The sequence below is a fragment of the Hippocampus comes genome, unplaced genomic scaffold, assembly GCF_001891065.2.
Source record: "Hippocampus comes isolate QL1 unplaced genomic scaffold, H_comes_QL1_v1.1 scaffold105, whole genome shotgun sequence".
Lineage (NCBI taxonomy): Eukaryota > Metazoa > Chordata > Actinopteri > Syngnathiformes > Syngnathidae > Hippocampus > Hippocampus comes.
The window spans coordinates 1,509,323-1,533,824 of NW_017806235.1; the positions used below are offsets into that span (position 1 = coordinate 1,509,323).

The 24,502-nt window shown below is 44.5% G+C and overlaps 2 protein-coding genes and 1 pseudogene across 4 annotated transcripts in view; 2 read left to right on the top strand and 1 right to left on the bottom strand.

Annotated features, from left to right (window-relative positions):
• The window catches only part of LOC109507461 (rap guanine nucleotide exchange factor 4-like), a 17,915-nt gene extending 11,217 nt beyond the window's left edge, over positions 1–6,698 (top strand). For all 3 annotated transcript variants that reach the window (XM_019856899.1, XM_019856900.1, XM_019856901.1), the window contains 20 exons: positions 137–197; positions 292–368; positions 616–762; positions 1,132–1,226; positions 1,339–1,424; positions 1,550–1,628; positions 1,743–1,893; positions 1,997–2,085; positions 2,198–2,225; positions 2,313–2,388; positions 3,098–3,244; positions 3,334–3,431; positions 4,103–4,228; positions 4,498–4,676; positions 4,805–4,895; positions 4,974–5,024; positions 5,109–5,196; positions 5,265–5,329; positions 5,917–5,971; positions 6,161–6,698. In XM_019856899.1, the coding sequence (XP_019712458.1) occupies positions 137–197; positions 292–368; positions 616–762; positions 1,132–1,226; positions 1,339–1,424; positions 1,550–1,628; positions 1,743–1,893; positions 1,997–2,085; positions 2,198–2,225; positions 2,313–2,388; positions 3,098–3,244; positions 3,334–3,431; positions 4,103–4,228; positions 4,498–4,676; positions 4,805–4,895; positions 4,974–5,024; positions 5,109–5,196; positions 5,265–5,329; positions 5,917–5,971; positions 6,161–6,288 (1,917 nt within the window). In that variant the 3' untranslated portion in view covers positions 6,289–6,698. The remainder of the gene's footprint in view (positions 1–136; positions 198–291; positions 369–615; positions 763–1,131; positions 1,227–1,338; positions 1,425–1,549; positions 1,629–1,742; positions 1,894–1,996; positions 2,086–2,197; positions 2,226–2,312; positions 2,389–3,097; positions 3,245–3,333; positions 3,432–4,102; positions 4,229–4,497; positions 4,677–4,804; positions 4,896–4,973; positions 5,025–5,108; positions 5,197–5,264; positions 5,330–5,916; positions 5,972–6,160) is intronic.
• A 2,817-nt stretch (positions 6,699–9,515) lies between these two features.
• On the top strand, positions 9,516–19,038 carry LOC109507467 (mitogen-activated protein kinase kinase kinase MLT-like; annotated as a pseudogene).
• A 635-nt stretch (positions 19,039–19,673) lies between these two features.
• The window catches only part of dnah9l (dynein, axonemal, heavy polypeptide 9 like), a 55,295-nt gene continuing 50,466 nt past the window's right edge, over positions 19,674–24,502 (bottom strand). Inside the window, exons 79-90 of the mRNA XM_019856638.1 lie at positions 24,334–24,461; positions 23,570–23,707; positions 23,279–23,368; positions 22,750–22,941; positions 22,518–22,637; positions 22,319–22,378; positions 21,391–21,573; positions 20,933–21,115; positions 20,744–20,859; positions 20,218–20,330; positions 20,000–20,140; positions 19,674–19,921 (exon numbers count right to left, since the gene is read on the bottom strand). Of these exons, the coding sequence (XP_019712197.1) occupies positions 19,674–19,921; positions 20,000–20,140; positions 20,218–20,330; positions 20,744–20,859; positions 20,933–21,115; positions 21,391–21,573; positions 22,319–22,378; positions 22,518–22,637; positions 22,750–22,941; positions 23,279–23,368; positions 23,570–23,707; positions 24,334–24,461 (1,712 nt within the window). The remainder of the gene's footprint in view (positions 19,922–19,999; positions 20,141–20,217; positions 20,331–20,743; positions 20,860–20,932; positions 21,116–21,390; positions 21,574–22,318; positions 22,379–22,517; positions 22,638–22,749; positions 22,942–23,278; positions 23,369–23,569; positions 23,708–24,333; positions 24,462–24,502) is intronic.

Consider the following 24,502-nt stretch of genomic DNA (forward strand, 5'->3'; position numbering starts at 1 on the left):
TCTTAGTCGGTGTAGTATCTTAAATAAAAAAAAAAAAAAAGAAAAAAAAAAGACCTCCAGATATCAATGAATTAATTGTCTTTACGATGTTTCTCCGATGTGCCGCTCAACAAAGCCGATGTGTTCTCCCTTGTAGGTGAAGCGGGAACTGGCGAGCGTCGTTATCTTCGAGTCGCACGCTAAAGCCGGAACTGTGTGTAGGTCTTGACTTTGCCGCAGACTCCAATTCCTGTTCCTTTTCGCGACACGTCTTCAAGCCATGCGGAATTGTGTTGTTGCGTCCCCCAACAGTGTTCAACCAAGGAGAAGAGGGCACCTCATGGTACATCATCCAGAAGGGCTCCGTTAATGTGGTTATCTATGGCAAGGTGGGTTCAATACTTAATCCATCATTCCCATTTTAACAGTGCAAACAGACAAGCAGAGGCTCGAAGAACACCAGCAGAGTTCTTCTAAATCCAGTCGTGACGTCGCTGCGAAGTGGCTTTGAAAGCAAATTCAAACAACGATTCACTTTTGCAACCACCGTGGAGGGAGATGCAGCACATTTCTGCAGGCTTTCGGAATCTTTTGAAGATTGTTGCAAACCCGTGTGTGTGTGTGTGTGTGTGTCAGGGGGTCGTGTGCACACTCCACGAGGGCGACGACTTCGGAAAGTTGGCCCTGGTTACAGATTCACCTCGCGCTGCCTCCATTGTCTTAAGAGAGGACAACTGCCACTTCCTTCGTGTGGACAAGGAGGATTTCAACAGGATTCTCAGGGTACGCGGATGGATCATAACCGGATGGCTGTGACCGTGTAAATAAACATAGGAGATGAATATCAATACGGCACTTTTATTATCGCGACGGTACAACAAAAAAGAATAAAGAGCTTTTTTTTTTTTTTAAATCCAGTTCGGTTCAGGATTCTTTGGAAATGTGCTAAAATGAGATGTGTCCTAATGGGGGGGTGTAGAAACACAACTAGCGGTTCTGTTTCTTGCTCAAGGTCACCGGGGTCAGGTAGCAGACTCTCGATTGTCTGAACTGGAGCATCACGTTCGGCGGATCATGTTAGCATCTGATTTTTGTCTCCCTCGTCGAACATTTCAAATATGCGACCGAATCGTGTTCTGGTCTTAATTGCAGGACGTGGAGGCCAACACAGTGCGTTTGAAAGAGCACGAGCAAGCTGTGCTGGTTTTAGAAAAGAGTCCTCGAGCCTCCACCCTGGGAAGCATCAAGTATACATGTTATAAAAAAAAAAAAAAAAAATACATACACAATGTCACCATTGGTTCTCATGGAAGAGTTGGAATTTATCATCATCATCAGTTTTTTTTTTTTTTGGTGCAGGTACACTGTGATCTCAGGCACTCCGCAGAAGATTCTTGAGCACTTTTTGGAGACCATGAGAATGGACATACATCACAGTGAACCAGGTTGCTAAACAAAACACACACACGCAGATAAATGGCCTCACAAGTCGGAATCTATTGATTCGCTTTCCTCTTCCCTGCCCTCGGATTCTTCTTCATTTTGGCTCTGTATTTCTTCTTCTTCTCAGACCCGGCGGTGGACGATTTTGTCCTCATGCATTGCGTCTTCATGCCCAACAGCCAGCTGTGCCCTCTACTCATGGCCCAATATTCTTTTCGGCTTTCGCCTCTGTACCTTTGTCTGCCTCTGTGGTATCGGTGGTGCATTTTTGTTGTTGTTGTTGTTGTTGTTGTTGTTGATATTGTAGTTCCCGCGTGCACCTACCATGCGGCCTCCCCGCCCGGCTCCGAACAAGAGCGCTTGGAGCATGCGCTCAACTGTAAGAGGAGGGTTCTCATTCTGGCTCAGCGCTGGGCTAACACGCACACATTTCTCCTCCAGGAAGAGCCTGCTGCAATTTCTTTCCTCGAGGTAACAACGGCGTGCTCTCTAAATCAAGCCGCTCTGAGATTATATTTGAGTTCATCAATAGTGTCCCAACGATGAGTGACGTTTTTTTTTCTGCGCTCTGCAGGAGTTGTTTGGAAGTGTATCAAACGATGCGCGGATGCTCAGGGCGTTGAAAGACTTGCTTCCCGACCTGGAGAAAGTTGTCAAACTGCAGTAGGTTTCCACTTGTGTATCTTAAACTGACACACGTGCCCCACTCGGATTTATTTTGTTAACACTGGGTCACTACCTTTTTTTTTTTTTTTTTTTTTTTTTTTTTTTGTAGTTCAGAGGAAGCCAAGGCCACAAAAAAGGCACGTCAATGTCAAACACATTGCCCGGAGTTGCAATCGCGGTGCTGCGTGTGCTGACTGTGCTGACTGTGGCTTTTCATTCAACAGAAGACTTTAATACGGCAGTTCAGCAACGGTGAGGAGAGGCTGCAGAAGAAACAGGCCATTAGAAATCAAGATGACAGTAAGTGACTGTGAGGCGGGATTTAAAACAATCAGCTGCTTGGGTATCATCAACTCTTTTTTTTTTTTTTCTCCAAAAATCCTGAATGTGCAGTCAGTTCACTTTTGCCCGTGTCTCATGATTCCTTTTGGCACTGACACCAGGTTGTAGCTGCACAATTAGTGGTATAGATGGCTCTTGTTTCTTTCAAGATGTTTCCCAGTAGTTGTCATGCTATCATTGTGTTTTTTACTGTGCACATGTAGGCTGTCTCTACAAATGCCCCTTCTGTACCATCGCAAGGCCGAAATATCGAAAACAACCCTCACTGTGCTGCATCAAGGTTCTAAACATGTAAATTACACGGAAGCCCTGCCAGTTGCAAGGGTTAGCGAAAATCGGCGAATAATTGAGGACATTTAGCCTGTCGATGCCACAAAATAGCTGCAAAGTACTATTTTTTTGTCCAAATGAAACTCCTCAATTTATGGCAAATCACAATTATTGTCCAAATGAAACTCCTCAGGTAACTTGGCTCCAATTTCTTCATAGTAAGGTGCGACAAAATGGTACTCAGCTCACTTCAATATCGTCCCTTGACACCATGGCACCACAAGCAGCCACAAGAGGGGGGCAAAGCATTATTTTTGAGATGCCACACTGTGGTGCTAAACTAGTAGTAGCTATTAAGTACACTCTGAAGTCTTATCAAATTTGTGTTATGTGCTAGTTCTATTGAAGGTGTACTGCAGTGACCACACATACACCACCATTCGAGTTGCCGTTGCCGCGACGGGCAGGGAAGTGATATGTGCCGTGGCCGACAAACTTGGTTCCACTGACGAGCTCGTGCTGGTTCACCTCAGCTCAGCTGGCGGTAAGACGAAAAATTGAGACACGACTCCGGCGCACGTTCTTCTCAGGAGTGATTTGATTGACATGATGCGCTGCCAATTTGCATTACAGAGAAACAAGTCCTGAAGCCTAATGTTGTCTCGGTGTTTTCTTCTCTGAGCATCAACGGGCGATTATTTGCCTGTGCACGGGAGCAACTCAGTAGTCTGGTAAGTCGGGAATTATCCCTGTTGGCTCTCTGTGGTAGTTTCACTCAACGGCCAAAAATTCAGAACCCATCTGTAAGAGCTATTCCCTGTTCCTCAGCAGATTCACAACTTGTGGAATTCCTTTTGGAACCCATCCATTGAAATTAGCTTCTTTTTTTTTTTTTTTTGTGCTCAGGCGAAAGCCCGTGTATTTGTGTTGGTGCCATCAGTGTCGAGAAACTATTGAAGTGAGCTGAGTAGCTTCGTCTTGACAAGCGCTCACTGCTGCCATCTTGTGCCAAGGAACTATGTTGACGAGAGTTTAGGCGCTTCATTAAGACAAAAGATGTGCTCTGCCACCATCGTGTGGCATCTTGGTGTCAAGCACCTACGCTGAAATGTACAAAAGTATCGCTTGGGTGCCATTTTGTGGCATATCAGGGCCAAGGAACTATGTTGAAATGATTGAGGTGCTTCATTTGGGAGAAAAACTCATGTTTTTCCGCCATCATGTGCTATTGATAGGTCATTTCTTGGGGCATCAATCACTCACAGATTTTTGCTACTTGCGGCAGGCCAGGAAGTAGGGTAAATTTTGTAGTTTAGTTAATAAATCTAACAATCATTTAGGATATGAAATTCATGCATCATCAGCGATGACCAATTTTTGTGATTTCATGATGTGATTTCAGACTCCCCTCGCAGACCAGGAGGGACCCTCGGCAGGTTCGATGTCGACTTTTGAGCTGATGAGTTCGAAGGATCTCGCTTATCAAATGACAATGTTTGACTGGGAGCTCTTCAGCTGCGTGCACGAGGTACCACACGACACACAACGCAAATAGATACCCAGTCACGGAAGTATATCTTGCACATTTCACTGGTTACATATTCACCTTCTGGCTGATGACCCAAATATGCCACAAGGTGGCACAAAAGCTCAGGTCTAAACAGGAAGGTAGTCAAGTTGCACAGTAAATGATCAGCTGTTTCATAAATGAACCATTCTACGGGATTTGCACACATGAACTGATGTGTTTTGTTGCTCCTCAAAAGCTGAGTCACACCATGTCCGCACAACCCACAGCACGAACTGCTCTATCACACGTTTGGCCGCCAAAGCTTCCGAAGAACCACGGCTAACCTGGACCTGTTCCTGCGAAGGTTCAACCAGGTTCAGCTCTGGGTGGTCACCGAGGTGTGCCTCTGTGGACAGCTCAGCAAGAGGGTCCAGCTCCTCAAGAAGTTTATCAAGATAGCCGCGCAGTGAGTGGGACGAACGCCTTCATATGGTCAAATCCGAGAAATGATGATCGTTAAAAAAAAAAAAAAAGGACATTTTTTTTTTCTTTGTGTTCAATTGAATGCGGATTTAGTTTTGTCTCTGTCTTTAGCTGTCGGGAGTTTAAGAACCTGAATTCGTTTTTTGCCATCATCATGGGCATGAGCAACCCCGCTGTAAGCAGACTGAGTCAGACATGGGAGGTAAACACCAATTCATGTTTGGAACTGCCCATTTTCACCACGCGGCAAATGTTCACGTGTAATGTCTTTGCTTATCAGAAGCTGCCGACCAAGTTTAAGAAGTTTTACGCCGAATTTGAGAGCATGATGGTGAGTCGCAGATTGCAAGTGAGAACGTGGGAATATTCATTCGTTTTATTCGTGATTGATGTTGTTGTTACGTTTTATGTTCAGGACCCATCCAGAAACCATCGATCCTACCGACTAACCGTGACCAAACTTGAGCCGCCAATCATCCCTTTTATGCCCCTCCTACTTAAAGGTAGCATTCTTGGAGAGCAGATTTTGTTTTGGATCTCATCACACTCTTAATGGAAAATGTCATTGCAGATATGACTTTTACACATGACGGCAACAAGACATTCATTGACAGCATGGTCAATTTTGAGAAAATGGTAAGTCAAATTTCTTATTGACATCCTGAATTTTGTACAATGCTCACACGAAGTTAGGAAAGGATTAAAATGCATTTTAGCTTCATCCTGAAGTTCCACCCGAATGCCAGATACATTTTAAGTTTTTTTTTTTTTGAAAAGGCAAACGGCACTCTACAGTAAAAGCCATCCTTTTTCCCCGAAACATAATTTAATAGACAGCACAGATTTACAGTTTGTGCATCATGGTTAAATTACTTCTGGTGCCAGAGTGCAGTATAATAAAGTCATGCAGACACAAATGGAGAAAAATTTCACAAAATAAGTGTTGCGAGCCAAGTATTGTAAAACACTGCCACTTAGAGGCTGTTTATTCGCCCGATGGCCTTTCCAACTGTGTGTCAGTTTGACTTCAGCTAGCAGAAGTGATCAAAGTTATGTGGTTGTTTTAAATACACCACATACAATATCATTGTCTAATATCTAGAAAAAAAATTTGCATGTCAGGGCACGAGCACTACGGTGGTGCCTTCACTGTATCATGAAGTATGAATGAGTAGTACATATGCTTTAAAGTTCGAATAACATTTGGGCTCTCTCTTTATCAGCGTATGATAGCAAACACAATTCGACAAGTGAGGCACTGTAGAAGCCAGCCTTTCAGTAAGTCTCCTCATTCAATTTTTTTTCTTTGAATGCGTTTCAAGCAGTGTCTGCGAGACAAACACAGCATCTCTTTTTCTCTTCTAGATCCTGACATCTGCCAACCCAACAAGCCATTCCATTTTTTTTTCTTTGAATGCGTTTCAAGCAGGCTCGCAGACATACACAGCATCTCTTTCTCTCTTCTAGATCCTGACATCTGCCAACCCAACAAGAATCAGGCGGAGGTTAGAGGCTACGTCAGGAAGCTCTGCGTGATCGACAACCAGAGGGCGCTGACGCAGCTCTCCTACCGGCTGGAACCTCGGCGGACATGAGACTCGAATCTTTTCACCACCGTCGCCTTCCTTGTGACTCCACACAAAGCGGACGCGTCAGCAACTACGCGCTAAGTAGCAACACACAAACAGTCAGTGACTTTGAAAACTCGAGGGACAAATACTGTGCCATCAAAGGTCTCTTCCTATCGCCGTGTCTTAGCCCCATGCCAGAATGAGGCTTAATACCGTAGTAGTTGTTACCGTTTTGGGACCTGTTAGAACTTGAATCAATATCCTGCATGACTGAACTTCATAGACTTGGTGTTCTATACAGTGGATTTCTATCAGCGTGTCCTGCAATGTTGTGCTAGCCAAATGCTCCAAATGTTCCAAAGTGAAGTATAATTGATGTTTCTTAAGCGCCATACTCACTACAGAATCGCCATTTATCCATTTATCTCAAGATAGCGGGACAAGGACTAATATTGGAGCTCAGTTGGGGACCGTCTCTGCCTCTTCTTCTTGCTCTTAATTACGCTGCACATTTTCCGGTAGACCTCAGTGCTTTATTTTTTTTCGTCTTGAGTTTTGACCCCCCCCCCCAAAAAAAAAGAGTGATGAGCACTATATGGTGATAAGAAACTTCACAGAAATCAGCACATCATGAGGTACTTCAAGAGAGAGGCCAACAAAACCACTAGCCTAATGCTAACATCCAATGCAAAATGTCATAGGCAGGCTAATAAAACGAGCATTGTTATTGCAACAAAAATGGCATAATATTCATTGGCATGTTTTTCTTTTTTTAATCATCTGCCAAAATGATGAATAGGACTGAGTCGCTCAGTTGTGAAACTCTTCCTGGTGTGCGTCTCAATGTCTGTATTACGCTGACCCCTAGTGGTCAAGGTGCACACACAAGAAGGAGCACAATTTGTGGCTGGAACAAATGAAAAACATTTCCATTCACTTCAGTAGAGAAACATGAATTGAGAAGTCACGAGTGTGGTCACTGAATGAAAAAAACTCAAGACACCACTGCATACTTTAAAACCCATTTTTTCAAAATGCTAAAAAAATCCGGGATATTGCGGCGGCACAAACTATAATGTAGCGGGAATGTCATATTCCATTTATGAACACATTAAACAAAAACTGATTTCCGTCCATCCACTTGCTGAACTGCTCGTCCTCACTCGGCGCATCAAAATATTGGTTTTGATTTCAAAGATGAGTCGCACGGAATTGAATCAGCCCACTTTAAAATACATCAAGATACATATGACCCTAATATATGTGTGTGTGTGTGTGTGTGTGTGTGTGTGTGTGTGTGTATACGAATCGTCCCACTTCAAAATAAACCGTCCTTGAACTGTTTCGCGCCAGGTGTATCGATACAATATCGTCTCCTATTTTATTGAAGAGATGCTTTCCCCTAACAATCGGCCTAAAACGCCTGCTAGCCGTTGGCGATGTTGCTTGTTCGGATCTGTTCTAAAGCTTATCATTTCAGGAGAAATCTTGCCGACGTTTGCATTTGTATTCTGTTTGTTTGTTTCTTTGTTTTGTTTTATTTATTAGGTACGTGTCGGTTTTGGGTGTGATTTTGACAACTGTGATTTATTTTTCATTTGATCTCAGGAGCTTTAAATGTGGTTGGTGTGTATCGAGAACTGCCCAGTGGCTTGCTTCCGTCATGAGCAGCTGGTTATCTGTGCTGTACATGTGAATAAAAATCGCTAATTTAACAGATGCCTCGACTTCGTGACATTTGTCAAGAAATTGGAGAAATGTTAATTGTTATAAGCAGACTTTCAAGCAACACTCGGATAGTTGATAAAAACCTTCCTTTGTTATCAATATGCCTTCCCTGTTGCAAATATATTTCTACATTGTGGGACTTCCCGTCCAGTAAACCTCATTCTATTTCCCTCACTGCGTCGTATGACAAGAATATCCTACTACGTCGGTCTTGAGATGCACATTAGCCATTAAGAATCCTTTTAGGAAATTACTTTTGGACTTAATGTTTTTGCTCAATATTTTACGTTTTTTTTTTTTACTTGTTCTGGTAAAATCCTTGAGAGGCCTCCGAATTATACGAGATTAATGTTAACCATTGAGAATTCTCCACAATTGATCTCACCGGTCCCCTTCCGCTCAGTGATGTCAAACTGCTTTCCTGCCTGCTGATGTCACGGTGGGGGGTGGAGGCGGGGTGGTTGAATATTTCTTCCACTGCCATGTGGATGCACAATTTGAGAAGTATCATGGAGGATGTGTGGTAGCCATGCTTGTTGCTCACTGATTTACTGTCTGTCACGTTATGGTCTGGGAGTTTGTGTGTGGTTCTCTGCCTGCGTGTGTGTGTCTGTATGTGTGTGTGTGTGTGTGTACGTGTTTAAGTGTGCACTCACGCAGTGTAGAGAAAGCTTTATATAGCCACACTCATCCAGGAAGGAGGAATGCCCTGGATGCCACTGACCATATTTGAACAGCGAGTCTGCTGCAGAGTGCACGCAGCAAACCGTAACTGAGACACGGTGGTGGCAGAAGTACTCACACTCTGTCCTTGCGTAGAAGTTAAGATCAGCTTGTTTAAAAACAAAGCAAAACAAAACAAAAAAATAACTCCTGTACAACAAGTAAAAAAAAGTGCATCTTTAAATGTATTTATACTGCTAAATATATCAAATATGGATTTGGATAATTTGGCACAATGGGAAGATAAACTTCTCCGCACACAAAATAGTTTCCCTCTTTTTGCACCTTACATAGCGCTCAGACAAAAAAAAAATGTTTACGTGTTGCAAGCTACATTTAGTCTAACTTACTTTGTAGTTGATACTTTAACGTAAGTAACAAAACAAACGAAGCTCTGGCCTCCCTGTGTGGAGTTTGCATGTTCTCCCCGTGCCTGTGTGGGTTTTCTCCGGGTACTACATGCATGGCAGATAATGGAACACCCTAAATTGTCCCTAGGTGTGAGTGTGAGCGCGGAGGGTTGTTTGTCAATGGATGGATGGAGTTTGCTAGCCTTTGCTTGAAAATTCAACCCTGCAGCGACTGATTACGACCACCGAGACGCACTAGCTCACTGCCCTCTCCCATCACAGCATTTAGTGTGTGCTCAGGGTTGTAATTCCACCACTCTCCACTACTTGGCGATATAACACCTTTCACAAGCCAGGCCGTGCCTCCTGCAGACTTTTGACAGACCCCAAACCCCCTCCACCAGCGCTTCTCTCAGTCTTTCCAGCACTTTCTGGTTTCTTCTCAGTGACTAAGTCGCCCCCGCCGACTTACCGACCGACAACATCCGCGCTCATCCTCGGTCCTCATCCTCTGTGTCCAAAGATCACGGTGCGGGTCGAGCGTGCACGCTTTGGGGGAGAGTGTGTGTGTGTGTGTGTGTGTGTGTGCGCGCGTGCGCGTGTGTGTACGTGTGTATGTGTGTGTGCTGGCGTGTGAGAGCCAGTATGCCATGTCGTCCCCCGGCTCGTCGTTTGTCCAGATAAAGCACGAGGACCTGCTCTACTATGAGAACTGTGGAGGAGGCAGCTTTGGGAGCGTCTACAGGGCCCTCTGGATTTCCAAAGACAAGGAAGTGGCAGTGAAGAAGCTTTTGAAGATTGACAAAGAGGTAGGGCATCCGTCGACACATTCATAGACACGCACTCGTTGATCACGGCAAATTTGGGCAATACTTGAACAATCCGAAAATCAAAAAGCTTCCTCTGAGGCTTGAAACCAGAGCAAGACTCCCTTTCCAGATTCCCAGAGAGCCCCCCCACCCTCCCCACCACCACTTCCCTGTTGTCAGCCAAGTGTTTATCTAAAACATACCTCAATGTGTGTTCCCCGCCCTCCCAACACTTTATGGAAGAAGAAATTATTCATACCCGGTTCCTCCTTTTTATACATTTGGGCAAAAATGTAGTCATTCGAGGACGCGGCGTCGTCAGACTTGGGTGTCACCCCACAAGGGGAATCCACTCATAATTTCCAGCCGTGCTATTAATATCAAAATAGTACAGGGGTTGTCAACCTCGGCGGCAGGAAGTTGGCTGACCCGTGGGCGAAGGCGCATGTTGGTATTTGGTATTGTTGCGGCAGCGCAAGGAAACAAATGTCGCCTAAAAGTATGTCTGATGGTGGGGGGATTCAACAAAGAGTTGGCTGATTAATTGTCAGACTTGTTTCTTTCGCGGCGGGCAGATAATGGAAAAACGTGTGTATTGAGGTCATCCGTCTCCACACGCTAATGGAAGGAATCCTTCAAACGCATTCCTGCAACGCTGAATGTAAACGGGGGCTTAGTTTTACGAGCGACGTTTCAACTTGTCTTCGATATCTTCGAAGTGCGCTCAGATTCGCAACATAACTGCCGTCGGGCACGAGCTGCGCTGCAGAGAAGTCATTCGGCGAAAGGGGATGAAAAGGCTGCAATTCTTCCGGGACTAAATGCAGTTTAAGAAAAAAAAAAAGAGAGAGTACAGATTAAAGAGAAATAGGCAGGCGTTCGGGGCAATTTTTAGTGCAATTTAGCAGAATGGATGAGGAGTTATTACGTTGCCTAGCAACAGACACTTATTTGACATTTGCAGACCGGTTTCAGTTCAGACAGCATTTCTCATCCTTTATTGTGCCGAGGAACATATTTGGAAAAAAAACAAAAAACAAAAAACGATTCTCTCAGCATACCACCAAACAAAATGCCACAAAAAGCGCCAACCAGATTAAGGAGATGCTCTATTTTTTTATTTTTTTATTTTTTTAATTGAACCAGGTTGGTAATACGACATACTTCATTTTTGTCCCAACAGATCAAAGAAATGCATCTCGCTACATGTATTTTAGAGTTAACACCACTACAAAGTGCTTAGAGTGTCATCATGAGAATGCAACAGAATAACGAATGGCCAAACATTTGCAAACATGCCAGTACAATGATAAAAATGTGTGTACTTCATTTTATACCAGGACCGGTAGTCCGCGGACTGGTCCAAAGTCGATCGCGAGGGGGGTGCAGAGGGGGAAATGGAAAAAAGAAAGATTTGTGTGCCTGGGTAGGTGTGGGCAGCCAGACAATGAGCTCCGTGGATGTGTGTGGCGGATGCCATCGGAATTCATTCATAAATATGACAGCCGTGTGCAACGAACTCTCTGAATTCTTCGAGTAATAGATGAATTGAATTAATTATTATTATTATTACTGTCATCTGTAATCTAATTTTAATGCAGCCTCCTGACCGTTGCACAACTACTGGCTTAAGGGCATTTTTGCCACCGTGGTGTCAAGACTCCGACTTGGCACCGATGACGCAAAACAGTTCAGCGATTGAGCTTGTAACTCGTACGCTGCACAGGGCATCAAAATAAAGATTTACACTTGATGATCTCAAAGATCAAGTTTCCTTGTTGCAGTCACGGGAGCGGAGGAGGTTAATAATGTCTCTCTCTTGGCCCGTCTCCTCACGCAGGCCGAGATTCTCAGTGTCCTGAGTCATAAGAACATCATTCAGTTTTATGGAGCCGTGCTGGAATCTCCCAACTATGGCATCGTCACAGGTCTGACTCTGTGTGTGTGTGTGTGTGTGTGTGTGGGGGGGGGGGTGTTCGTCCTGTCATTCAGCGTCTTCTAAGACAATAATCTCATAAGAATATGACATCTAAGAGCCAAGTTTCACAACAACTCGGTCAGATGATGCGTTATCAGAAGAAAATAGACATACCGTCATGCCTTGATATCCGAGTGACTTCCAAGTTTTTCGTTGCACAACCTTTTTTTTTTTTTTTTTTTTTTCGCTTTGACTTGCGAACAAAAATGTGCGAGATGGTGGCAGTGAACGCAACTCAACTCACTTCACAGCTAGCTGCAGATTGGCAGACAGTGAACAATTCACATCGATAGACAATATCGCAATACTCACAGGTGGCTTCTTTATTACATGAATATTCCTATATATTCAGTACATTCTTTATCCTTTGCAAAACGACGACAGCATTATTATTACGACGGTTTACCGAGTCAGTTATGAAGCACTTCTTCATGTGTGTGTCTCTCTGTCTTGTAATACAATAGCTGGAGTTTCTAAATACAGTAATATTATTTGGAAATCCTTATAGTACATCGCACTTCTTTCGAGTAACTTTTTAAACGTTATTTTAATATTTCCAAGATTGCTATTCCAATATGGTTTTAAAAATGTAATTTTCCTTTCATTTAGGTTAATTTTAAGCTTTCTCTCTCAGTACCTTTGGCTCTATTATTGAATTTCTCCACGTGGTTCTTCTGCCATATAGTGAGACATGGTATCCATCCAACAATAAATAAGAATGACGCCTCAAATGGAAATCAACATTGCTATTATCCACTTTTAAGTTCAGTCTCATAGGCCTAAAATCGTTTTTTTTTTGTCTCAAGTTTACACACGGAGCCCTGAGTGTCCCCTCCTATGAAACTGAACAAGTCATGCTAGCATGCACTCTAGCTAACACAGTAATTGTCTGCTACGAGATGTATAATTTGACGCTTGAGTTATTGTTGCTTTTTTTTTCTGGCAGGACATTTGAAACTGATACCAGCATGCTGTAATGATAACGTGTGTGCCGCGGCGGTCAGAGTTGCTGTACGAGTCAACGTCTCGCCGCACCCGACGTTATTGAAAGCAGTTCGACCTTATGTCACATTGTGGGAGGCTAATGGGGAGGATAATGCCGGGCTTTGGGTCCACGTAAACAAATGCTACGATGACGACGTGTGTTCTGTGTGCAGAATATGCCAGCGGAGGGTCTCTTTATGAGTACCTCTCCAGTGAGCAGAGTGAGGAGATGGACATGGAACAGATCATGATGTGGGCCATACAGATGGCGAAAGGTATTTGACGTACTAACGTGACGCCATTAAAACATTACATGATGCATTCATTATTATAATCTCACAAGATGAGTAGCTGTTTAGAAGTTGGGGGAAAGTACGCCTTTGAAGTCGCTTTGTCGCTCGGTGTTAAAGCAAGAATGTTACAACGACGAGATGTGTGAGGCACGTCCGTGCATTCAATCGTCTTTACATGATGCCGTTTTTCAACGAAGCCGATTTCTTCAACTCCGCTAAAAGTGAAACGACGTCTTCTTGACCATGTCATCAATTATAATTGTTTTTTTTTTTTTTTTTTTTTTTGTATGCCATACCACTCACATGACTGTGGTGGGCACCTTTCCCTGGATGGCTCCCGAGGTCATTCAGAGCCTGCCTGTCTCTGAAACCTGCGACACATACTCATATGGCGTGGTGAGACACTTCTTAATGCTTCATCATATTTCGTATCCAAACTGATCATGCAGTTTCTCCCTCAAGTATCCCCGTACTGGATATGTGTGAACACACTGCTTGTCTCGAAACATATTTTGGACAGTCTGTTTGGGTTGAGCATGTGAGTTATGTGAGTAATACGTCTCCGCTGGAGAAGTGTTGTGGAGCCTGGGATATGCAAAAACGGCCCTGCTCTATTCTGCTATTCATCAACGTGTCACGGGGGAGCAACATGGAGTACGTGCTCCATTTTGAAGCGTTTCAGCGTGAACTTAGTGAATCAAAATATAGTCGTTGTCAGGTAGGGCCACCAAAACATCACTTTTTTCCCCATTTTTAGTTGAGCAGCATTTTTTGGTGGCCTGTGAAAGCTTGCTGGAATTTTATTTTTAAATAATCCCCCCCGAAAATTATAACATTCAATTGCAGAGGTAGGCATGTTATGTGATGGGGTATTATTTGGGTTCTTGAACTGGTGGCAGGGGAGGGCTAATTCCCAATTAACATGACTGTAAAAGAAATTGGTTCACAGTGAACGCAGATATATTGTGAGTTAGTTACTAAGTAACTGCAATTGTAACTAAGTAACTAATAATAGCTATCTAACTGTAACTAGCTAACTCTAAAAAGGCAAATGTAACACCGTAGCTTTAACTGTGCCTACTACGTAACTGTAATTGTACCTGCAGCTACGGGAGGAAGTAACTGTTTCGTTTTTTTTTTTAACTGATTTCAAAACTAGAGCAATGTAAAGTAAGCAAAAAAAAAAAAAAAGTCAGGAAAAGACTACTAGAACATCTGAACTTTATTTTGTGTCAATCACATTTAACATGAGATTGAATGTGATTGGTTCATTCATAAGAGGGTGTGCAAACTTGTGCAACCACATTATCTCAGTCATCTTTACTTCCCCTCTCGAAAACATTTGGTTTTTTTCAGTTGAGTTGTACCGGTGTTAGGCGTGATTGACGGTGGGAAATGCTGTGAAAAATACATGTTGGTCTCGCATGATCAAAGGGTATAAGTTGAAAACATTTGCATATTTGATGTTCCTATGCAAGGACCAACGCCGTGTGCTCTGTGGTCAGGTGCTGTGGGAGATGCTGACTCGTGAAATACCTTTCAAGGGCTTTGAGGGGTTGCAGGTCGCATGGCTGGTGGTGGAGAAACAAGAGGTACGCGCAAGCATGCGCAGTGCAACCCTTTGCGGACGCGCGGCGGGGAACACGTCGAGCGTATTGACAGCATTCGACCAGGCCGGACCAACAATGCGATGCTCTCATGGTTTCCACTGTGAGCTGGTGAAGCCGGAGCCGTGTATTTTTAGTCCTGATGTCAGTCGTCGTGTGCTCTTGTAAGGTCTGCCCGCGTACGCGAGCGGTGGAGCTCCGCCACTCGCTCCACTTTTGCGCTACTTTTACAGCTTGATGAGAAAGGATGTCGGCGATAAACGTCTTGAAGCAGCCCCCTGCTTCAAGACGTTTATTGTCGATGATGTTCATACGGCCTATGCGTTTGAGTTGTCGACCATACGGCCACCAAGACGCGCTCACATGGCGGCGGCCAACAAACAACCCAGAGAACATGATTCCTTGTAGCTGTTGGCTAATCTCCAAATTCTCTCCCTAAATAACCCCCGCCAACCCCACCTCCTCTTTCCCAGTGTCTCTCTGATTTGCCCCCTCCACTGCTCCACCGCTTTCCCCTCCTGACCCTCCTACTTGATCTCTCTCTTCGCGCCGAGTGGCTGATATTTTAGGATTAATCCCCAGAGAAAACAGTACCCCTCCCCACCTCCTCTTTCCCAGTGTCTCTCTGATTTCCCCCCTCCACTGCTTTCCCCTCCTGACCCTCCTACTTGATCTCTCTCTTCGCGCCGAGTGGCTGATATTTTAGGATTAATCCCCAGAGAAAACAGTTTCCATTTACTGCACGGTACGTTGGAGCTGTCTGGGCTCATTCAGACCTGGCAGCAACATTTTTATTTGATTTTTCAAGGAGGGACAACGCTTTTTAATATCTTGGTTCTTGCTTGCAATGTTAACATGAACTTCAGTCATGAAAAGTTACTGCACGTATATATGCGGTATGTGAAAAATAAAACATGCTTATTAAACCTCAAACTTTGTACACCAAGTGGTAAGCACCACCAAAAAAGTTCTTGGCTTTCCAAGTGCAACCATTGTGATCAACATTAAGATACAGTAGCATAGTAGGCTCAAGTGCTACAAAAAAAAAAAAAAAATTAGTTTGAAATCCATGACGCAAAAATCACTTGTCACAAAAAGAGGAAAAGCCAATGAAGGAGAAAAAAAAATTGAAACCACCCGAGGATAACACAATAAGCGAGAACCTCAAAAGAAACCTCGACTATGACAGAGAACGATGCAGGTCAAGAAAATAAGCGCTTGCGGACATGAGCCCTGAGCAAGGTGAATATTCAGACAGCAGGCGATGCCTTGAACAGTCCCTTATAACAGGCGAGAGTTGATGACACGATGGGAAACAGGTGCGGAACCGGAAGGTACGACCCTCTATTGCCACCTGCTGGAGACAGACAGAACTGAGTCATGCCGAGAGCGATGACGCTTTATAAAACAAAAAAAAAAATCCACCTGTTGCTGAACCTAACTCCAAATAATTTCTTCTAACCAATTTATCAATGCTTATGATTGTCTCCGTTTGTGTAGCGGCTGACCATCCCCAGCAGTTGCCCAGCAAGTTTTGCAGAGCTGATGAGGAAATGCTGGCAAGCTGAGCCAAAGGTAAACTAAGTTTCATCGCATCATTTGTTGAATCATATCTCAATGTCATAAATAGGCTAACGGATGGAACGTGATGTCATAAATAATGCGAGACAAATTTTGTTTCAACATTCACAGGAGCGTCCGCAGTTCAAACAGGTGCTGGTAACCTTAGAGGCGATGGCGAATGATAGCAGGCTACCTGACCAATGCAACTCCTTTCTGCATAACAAGGACCAGTGGAGGTACACATGCACACATACAACCCCCCCCCCCAAAAAAAAAAAAACTGAAACATACGACAAAACCTTATACACACACACTCACACACACACACACACACACACACACACACACACACACACACACACACAAAACCTCGCACACATCAATAAAAGCTAAAAAGGACAAAAAGAAAACCTTTTCAACAGAGAGGGCAGAGTGTGAGGGCAGTTGGGCAGCAATGGTGATAGATAACGGGTGAGGAAGAGGGACGTTGTGGCTCCCCTCGACAGAGGAAGGAAGGTGTGAGATTCTGCGCATATTCACAGCGAGGCCGTCATCTCTGCATTTTGGTGCGGGATGAATGAGCACGGAGGCACGAAAGTACACTCGGGGAACATTGGCAACATGATTGATTTCTTGAGTGTCCCGAAGAATACAGTACAGCAGGGGTGTCAAACTCAGGTCCTGGAGGGCCGCTGTCCTGCATGTTTTCCAAGTCTCCCTGTTGCAACACACCTGATTCTAATGAACAGGTTCAATGTCAGGCTTCCGCAGAGGTTGCTGATGATCTGATCATTTGAATCAGGTGTGTTGCAACAGGGAGACTTGGAAAACATGCAGGACAGCGGCCCTCCAGGACCTGAGTTTGACACCTATGCAGTACAGTATTCGATTTGATCATTGGAGCAATAGCGGCCTCTTGTGGTAATAGACTAGACTGCAGCTAAGACTTGTGCGGCCGACTTGCCAGTATGATAAAAGTATTGAGACACGGTAAGGCTTGAAAAGGGGGTGGAAAATTCCCTTTTAACCACACTTCAATGTATTTCCAAATGAAATGACCAACATTACGTTTGCTTTCATAGATTCGTATGCCTGCGAAATGAAATGTACCGTGCAAATATTCCAGATGTGAAATTGAGTCCACCCTGGAGCGTCTTCGGAAGCTGGAGAGGGAGCTCTATTCCAAGGAGAAGGAGCTAGAGGAGCGGGAGAGGCGACTCCGGCTTTGGGAGGAGAGATTGATGGAGAGGTCCAACATGACTCCCAGCCCCACCTCCTTACTGATGGATCGCTCCAACATGTCGCCAGTGAGTCACGTGGTGAAGTCATGTCTAAACTTGTGTCCATCTCATTCTGAACTGGAAATGATTATTCACACTTTCGCTTCCCTTATTGCTTGGCTATTGCAATTCTTCCTTCACCTGTCTCAATAAGACTTCAACAAAGCATCTCCAATTGAAAATTCCCCTGCCGAAAAGTGCTCCCGACTGCAAATCAAAGTGATGTACTGTCAATTTTGACACTCCTTTCTCTCTCTCTCTCTGCCTCCCATCAGTTCTTCACACCAATGTCCATCAGTTCCACTGGTTCCTTCTTCCGCTCGCACTCTCAAGACTCCAACAGTGCGGGGATGAGCAGCGCAGGCGTCAGCAGCGCAGGCGTCAGCTGCCTCCTCCGCACTCTCAGCAATGGCGACAGCGAGAGGGGGGGTGGAAGTGCGATCCTGGAGCGGGGGGTGGGCTCTCTGGACAGCGGGCGGCTGCACGTCATGCTCCGAGGCTTGCAAGGGAGGTTCGACCATGAGGACAAGGAAGAGGAGGGCACCCTGGAGGAGAAGGGTTGGGGCCAGAGGGATGAAGGCGGGAGCATGGAGGGAGGAAGGGTGCAGGTGACGCTCAGGAGCTTCCCAGGGGGGAGACTGGAGCGGGAGGAGAGGACGTGGGAGGAGGGGGACATGGAGAGAGGCGGGATGCAGAGGAGCAGGGTGACCACCATCATCCGAGGCTACTCGGGCGGTTTCGGAGAGGCGGAGGGGGAAAAAGACGGAGGATGGGAGACGGAAAAAGTTGATGAGGGAGGGCTGGAAGGAGGGAGGCTTCCCGCCATGTTTCAAGGGCTCAGCGGCAGTTTAGGGGGCTTGGGGGACATGCTGTCCTTGGACGACATGGGGGAGATGGACAGGCTAGGCGACGTGGACGTGAACGTGGGGGATGTGGGGGTGGTGAAGCTCAGGAGTGAGATGGGGATGAGAGGTCACTCGGGGGTGCAGGTGAGCATGCGGGCCTCATCCAATGAGAACTCTGTCAAGAGCTGCAGCGTGCGACACGGATCCAAAGTCAACATGGCCACCGCCGCCATGGACATGATGGAGCTCGACTGGTCCGACAGTGATTAGAAGACACGCGACGACAACACAAGCGTCGGTACCTGTATTAAAACTGAGCTAATACACCTTTTATGTGTTCAAATGTTTTTTTTTTTTTTAATCAAAACAATAAACTAAACCAATGAGTACGTACTGTGAAGAGAAGAGAAGCAAAGAGATGATTAATATCAATGTTAAAGGTTTCACCTGTGTAATTTAATGTACTGCTACATAACATCCTGTGTATCTGTGTGTGTGTTTACTGCTTAGTATGTAGATTTGTGTCGAATTTTATCAGATTAACTGATTTTGTGCGTGTGTGTGTGATTTTTTTTTTCATTTTTCAATAAAAAAAGACTGATACAAATCTCACCTCAGCAGGTAGTATTTTTTATTTATTTTTTTTAATGGGGAGGAAAATGGGGCATAATTAGGCAGTTCACACACAAACACATGGAGTAAGTATACTGCATTCAAGTACATTCAAATAATAAGAATAACTTGAGGGAACAAAGTGACACAAACTAGTCATTAATAACCAAGCGGACTTGATCCCTGCATCTTTTAGGCCTGCTTGGATTCGGATTTTTAGATCCGTGACATACAGAAACGCATTGCTGCCACGCCAGGGAACACGGCTCAGTGCCACTTTGTAATGACACTTAATGTGAAACATATAACGTTAAAACATTATTAGTAAGTGTGCACATGATGGCTTCAACCATTTCCTCACTCCTTGAGCAATGCTATCCTGTGTGGCCGCATGTCATGCACAGCCAGAAACTACCACTGATTGATGCCCGCCCAAAATTGCCTATACATGCCACAAAATCGGATCAAAGGACATCTCCCCCCCTATTAGACATGGCTATGGCCTGGCTAAATGAAACTCCTCCCTACACTTGAAGATTGTATCTAATCAGTGGCAAAATCTTCCCCGAATGGATTCTTCTTACCTTCAGCAAAATTCAACAGAAAGTTTCTGCCCAAAAAAATTCACCGAATTGAGTCACACGCTAAGGAGCAAAGCCACTCCGGCCAAGACCCATTTGGCGGGTCGTTCCCTAGTTTTCAGGCTCAGAGTCCAAACATACGTGGGCCCTCTGATCTTGGTCTTATAGAGCGGACACTCGTAGATGTTCCTGGTCTCCTGGCGGTCGTTGGGCACCGCTCGGACAGAGATGACGGGCATGGCCGGGGTCAGCTCTTTTAAACGCGCTTCTGTGATCACCCCGGCCTGAGTATCCCACCTGGCCCCTATGGAAACGATCAGCAAGTCATCATTCCTTGAATAAAAGCCGGAAAAGAAAGATGATCCACGTTGGAGGGAACTACCTTCCATGTAAAGCCCGTATACATACGCCCCCTCTCTTGCAGGCTGGTTGAACTCTTCCTTAAACTTCTTGGTGACGTCGACAGTCAGGTTCACTTTATCCAGGGGCCATTCGTTCTTACGGGCCAAGCTTTGCATCACGGCTAAAGATGAAGAAAAAGATGGCAGATTCCATAAAATGCTCAATATGGGTTTGCTCATTGGGCGGATGAGCCTTTACCAGTGAGAAAGGATTGTGGGTTGAAGAGTCCACTGAGCCACACAACTGTGGGTAGTGACAAATCCTGAGTCCAGCTGTCTAACTCTTTGCAACGCTGTAAGACATCGTTGTACCTGAAAAGGCAAGCAAACACAACCACTGTACAATGTTCTTCCGCATATTTGCACATTGGGACGTGAATTCTTTTTTTTTTTTTTTTTTTTTTGTAAAATTGCTGCATTTGTCTTTCTGAAATTTTGGTATTTGTGGCAATGCTTGTCATTTGCTCTTGTAAAAAAAAAAAAAAATCACTGTTATGATATTTATGCAATGTGCCATGCTTTATTGTTTTTGATGCAAAACAAAGTGTAGCTGCATGATTGCCAAAATGGTATTCAGCACAAGATGTTCATTCAGCGATGCCTCGTGATGGAAGTTTAATGTGGTCGTTTTAAAGCCACAACTTTGTTTGATGTTTAGTTTGACGGTTAAATCAATAAACAGTTTAAGTAAGTGAATTTTGTATTTCAAGGCACCGACTGTGTACCATATGGCGAGGCTGTAGGTGGACGGATAGGCCAGCTTGGTCCAAGCGTCGGGAACGTTGTCGAGAAACAAAGCCGTCTGCATCCTCTCCATCTCGGGGGAAATCGCAAGCTCTCCCTTGACACATGGACACGGCGATTACACAGAACCACGACACCCGCACCGAGCCGCGTAGAGGTTGAAGCCATACTCTGAGCCCCATGTCAAGCTCCTTGAGCGAGCGCCGTATCTCGCCGATGAGCATGTTCATGCGCTCGCATTCCTGGAAGCAAACCAGGATGTAAGGCGACCTTTCAGTTGTCTTGGCGCTGATGTCTGTCATGCTGTACCCCTCCGGGAGCTTTTCGAGAACCTCATCCAACACTGTTTTAACCTGTTGTTGTAGCAAAAAAAATAAATAAAATAAATCAGGAAAAGGATATTTTCAAGAAGGGGGCATATCAAACCGCTGTCGGCACAATCCGTTGGCAAATGTGTCCTGTTGTGGATGAGAAACAAGCAATATTTACTCATCACAAAACATGGAAACAATGTTGAGACCATACAGTCAACATAGAAGCCCTCATATCCAAAATATTGGTCTTTTCTTGTTAAAAATAAAATGTCTTAGAAAAGACTCGATGCCATGCTTGGTGTCATTCGTGCTACCTTCTCCTCCAGGGTCCCAGTGGCCCCTTCCCCCATCACAGCATCAGGAGACTGCAGCTCCAGCAGAGTGTGGAAAAGATTATCTGACGTCACGGTCAGGAAGTCAATTTCCGCATTGGGGTGCAGCCCGTAATGCACAGGACTTTCGTGGGGCAGCATCTCATCGATGAAGTTGTGGTAACCCTGGAAGTCAAATGGAGTGCACTTATGTAGCATTTTATCAACACCAAGTAGGGTTCCAAGGAGAGCTACCGGTCCTCCGCACTGCGAGGAGCGAAATGAGGTGGCTCAGGTATCCGATTAAGATGCCGACAAGGGCGTCTCCCCTGGTGAGGTGTTCAGGACACGTCCTACCGCATGGAGGTCCCAAAGACAGGAGACACCGCAGAAACTATCGGTGCTTTTCCATCACAGGTTCCAAAACGGCCTAACCTGGCTTTGCCCTGGCCTCTGTTACTTCTTCATTACAACAGAAAGCAATCAATTTGGGCTGGGATCGACTGAAATGTGGGGAAACTCCATTGAACACTCACAGTGTGCGGGGTTCTGCCGCAAGATCACCACAAGCTTCGGTATTTCATCCACCGGTACATATGAAATTGTAAATATGCTTAAGTGCTATTGTAAAACAAAACACAATGTACTGTATGTACTGTATTTTGAATTCTAGGTGGCGGCCGTCTGCTGATCACTTAAAATGGAATGGAAAGACAATCCAGGCTGTTTCGGGCTATAGTACAACAAGTACAATGGAAGAAGGGGCTTAAAGTCTCCTGGCTGGCCTGGAAAAACCTTGATGATGAAGTGCCTGGGGAGAGGCAAGTCTGAACTTCGGCTGCTGCCGCCGTAACTCAGACCGAATACGTGGAAGAAAATGGATGGAGACTCAACAGCGTTGCGTTCTAACTATTAAACACAAACATCTGACCTTGTAGTCCAAGTTGGATGGAACCAAAAATCCAGGAGCCAACTCCAGCTTCCTTTCAAACTGCCGATGAAAAAAAAAAAACTGCAAGCTTCCTTTCAAACTGCCAATGAAAAAAAAAAAAAAACCCCACAACAAAATAAAAACATTGATATCATCAATTTTCCTCTGCCCGGGTTGTGAGTAATGTACACAAGCAAACCTGGTTGGTCTGCATGTATTCTTCCAGGTATGTTCTGCAGAGTCTTCTGTCCCAGTCATCGCTGATGTGTCCTCCATACATGATCTCACCAAAAAGATATCGCAGGTCCTCCCACGGCACCTTCATCATTCACACAATCCACACATGTTAAGCGCTAACTTGTCATTTTCCTCTCTGAGACATCATGGAGCTACGTCCGTTGCCTTGCACACATCCCAATACAGGAGCCCACCTGCGCATTCGCCTCCAAGTAGTTGTAGAGGACATTCACTGATATGGTGAGGTCTCCTGGATTGAAAGGGTACCTCCTGTTCCATCCCTGGGGTCCGAACTTCCTCCGCTCGGCCACGCAGGCATGGAAGTAACACAGAGAGAATAGGATGGTCTTAAACTCCTGCTCGCGGCTACACTGGTCCAGGATGCCCTGGACAAGAAATGATAAAACTAAATAAATGACATCATTTGGCTGGGAGTCATTTTTTGTTTCCTTTTTTTTTCCTTTTACCTTGACTTACAAGTTTCATTCGTTGTGAGACTAAGCTTGTGATGCAATTAGCTGGCTGTTATGAAATTTGCTCAGATTCAAAGTCTGGTTCGCAACACAAGGCTGAATAATAACGACAATAATAATGAATAAAAAAAAAAAAGAGTACCTTAAAAAAAATCATATATTAAATCTAAATTGCAATACTGAGGAACAAAAAAAAAATGCAGTTTGATTATTTTTCAAATTGTGGACTAAAGCATGGCAAGGCACTGACCTGGTCAAAGTTATCCAGTGCTGCATGCAAATTTGCATGCATTCCCGTTGGAGGCTCATTGGTGACCTTGATGGCATTTTCTAGAATGCCCTGAAAAAAACAAAACATTACAGTGAGATGAAGAGCTGAAGAGATGAAGAGACAATGTCGGTCGAAAAAAATGACGGACTGCAATCACAAAGTATGATGTTAGGCTAATGATGTGCAGAACCTATTGGCTTGTGGAACTAATGTTGTGATTGTACAACAATATGACAAACAATATTAAATTATGACACTTGCTGCATGTACCTGCGGAATGATGTGTTCCTGGATGGTTGGTGCAGGCTCAGCGCTCATAAACACTCTGTAGTCAGGATGACTGCCTCCGCAGTAACGCTCCAGAAGCTTCTCGAGTGAGCCCAGCCAGCGAGCAACCAGGTGGATGTTCTGCAGGAATATGCAATTATCCACAACAACAAAAAAACAAACAAAAAAATTTTTAATTTTTGCTCTCATTTTTTTTTAATGAATGGAAGTAAATCATGTCACGTCTTGTATGAAAACAAATGATTATATTTCAAACTTAGTTTATCAAATGTGCTAAGGGCTATGAGGTTTGCACGCTCTTGTCAATTAGTGAAGGCCAGCGTTCAAAGCAAACACGGTAAAGCAGCATTTAGCTGTTATGCTGCATGAAAATTTAATAATCTGCCAGCGGGAGCAAAGTCGGCAAAATTAAATCTCGTCGAAAACAGACAATATGGATGTACTTTTTTTTTCCTCCTTAATACATTTTTGAGGTACCAGACTGGGACTCGGTATTGGCAGATCCTCAAAAATGTAAGATATCAAACAGACATTATGGATGTACTTTTTTTTTCCCTCCTTAATACATTTTTGAGGTACCAGACTGGGACTCGGTATTGGCAGATCCTCAAAAATGTAAGATAAACTAAGAGTTCAGATTACATTAGAATAAATTTGAGATCATAAAGTGAGAGCCAAAAAAAAAAGTGCCGAGGAGCTATTTTGATATTCATATGCAAATTCCATCACTGGTGTCAGACGTCGACCTGCAATATGACCCAGTGACCCTCCTTTGCAGCCGTTTCCATGGCAACCTCAGCCACAGCTTCTTGCCCCTGCCCCAAGGACACATTGTGAAGCTTGCCAAGGTCGATGGTGAAGTCCAGCTTTCTCCCTGATGAGGATGAAGTGCCGAAATAAGTTACTGTCTGTTTC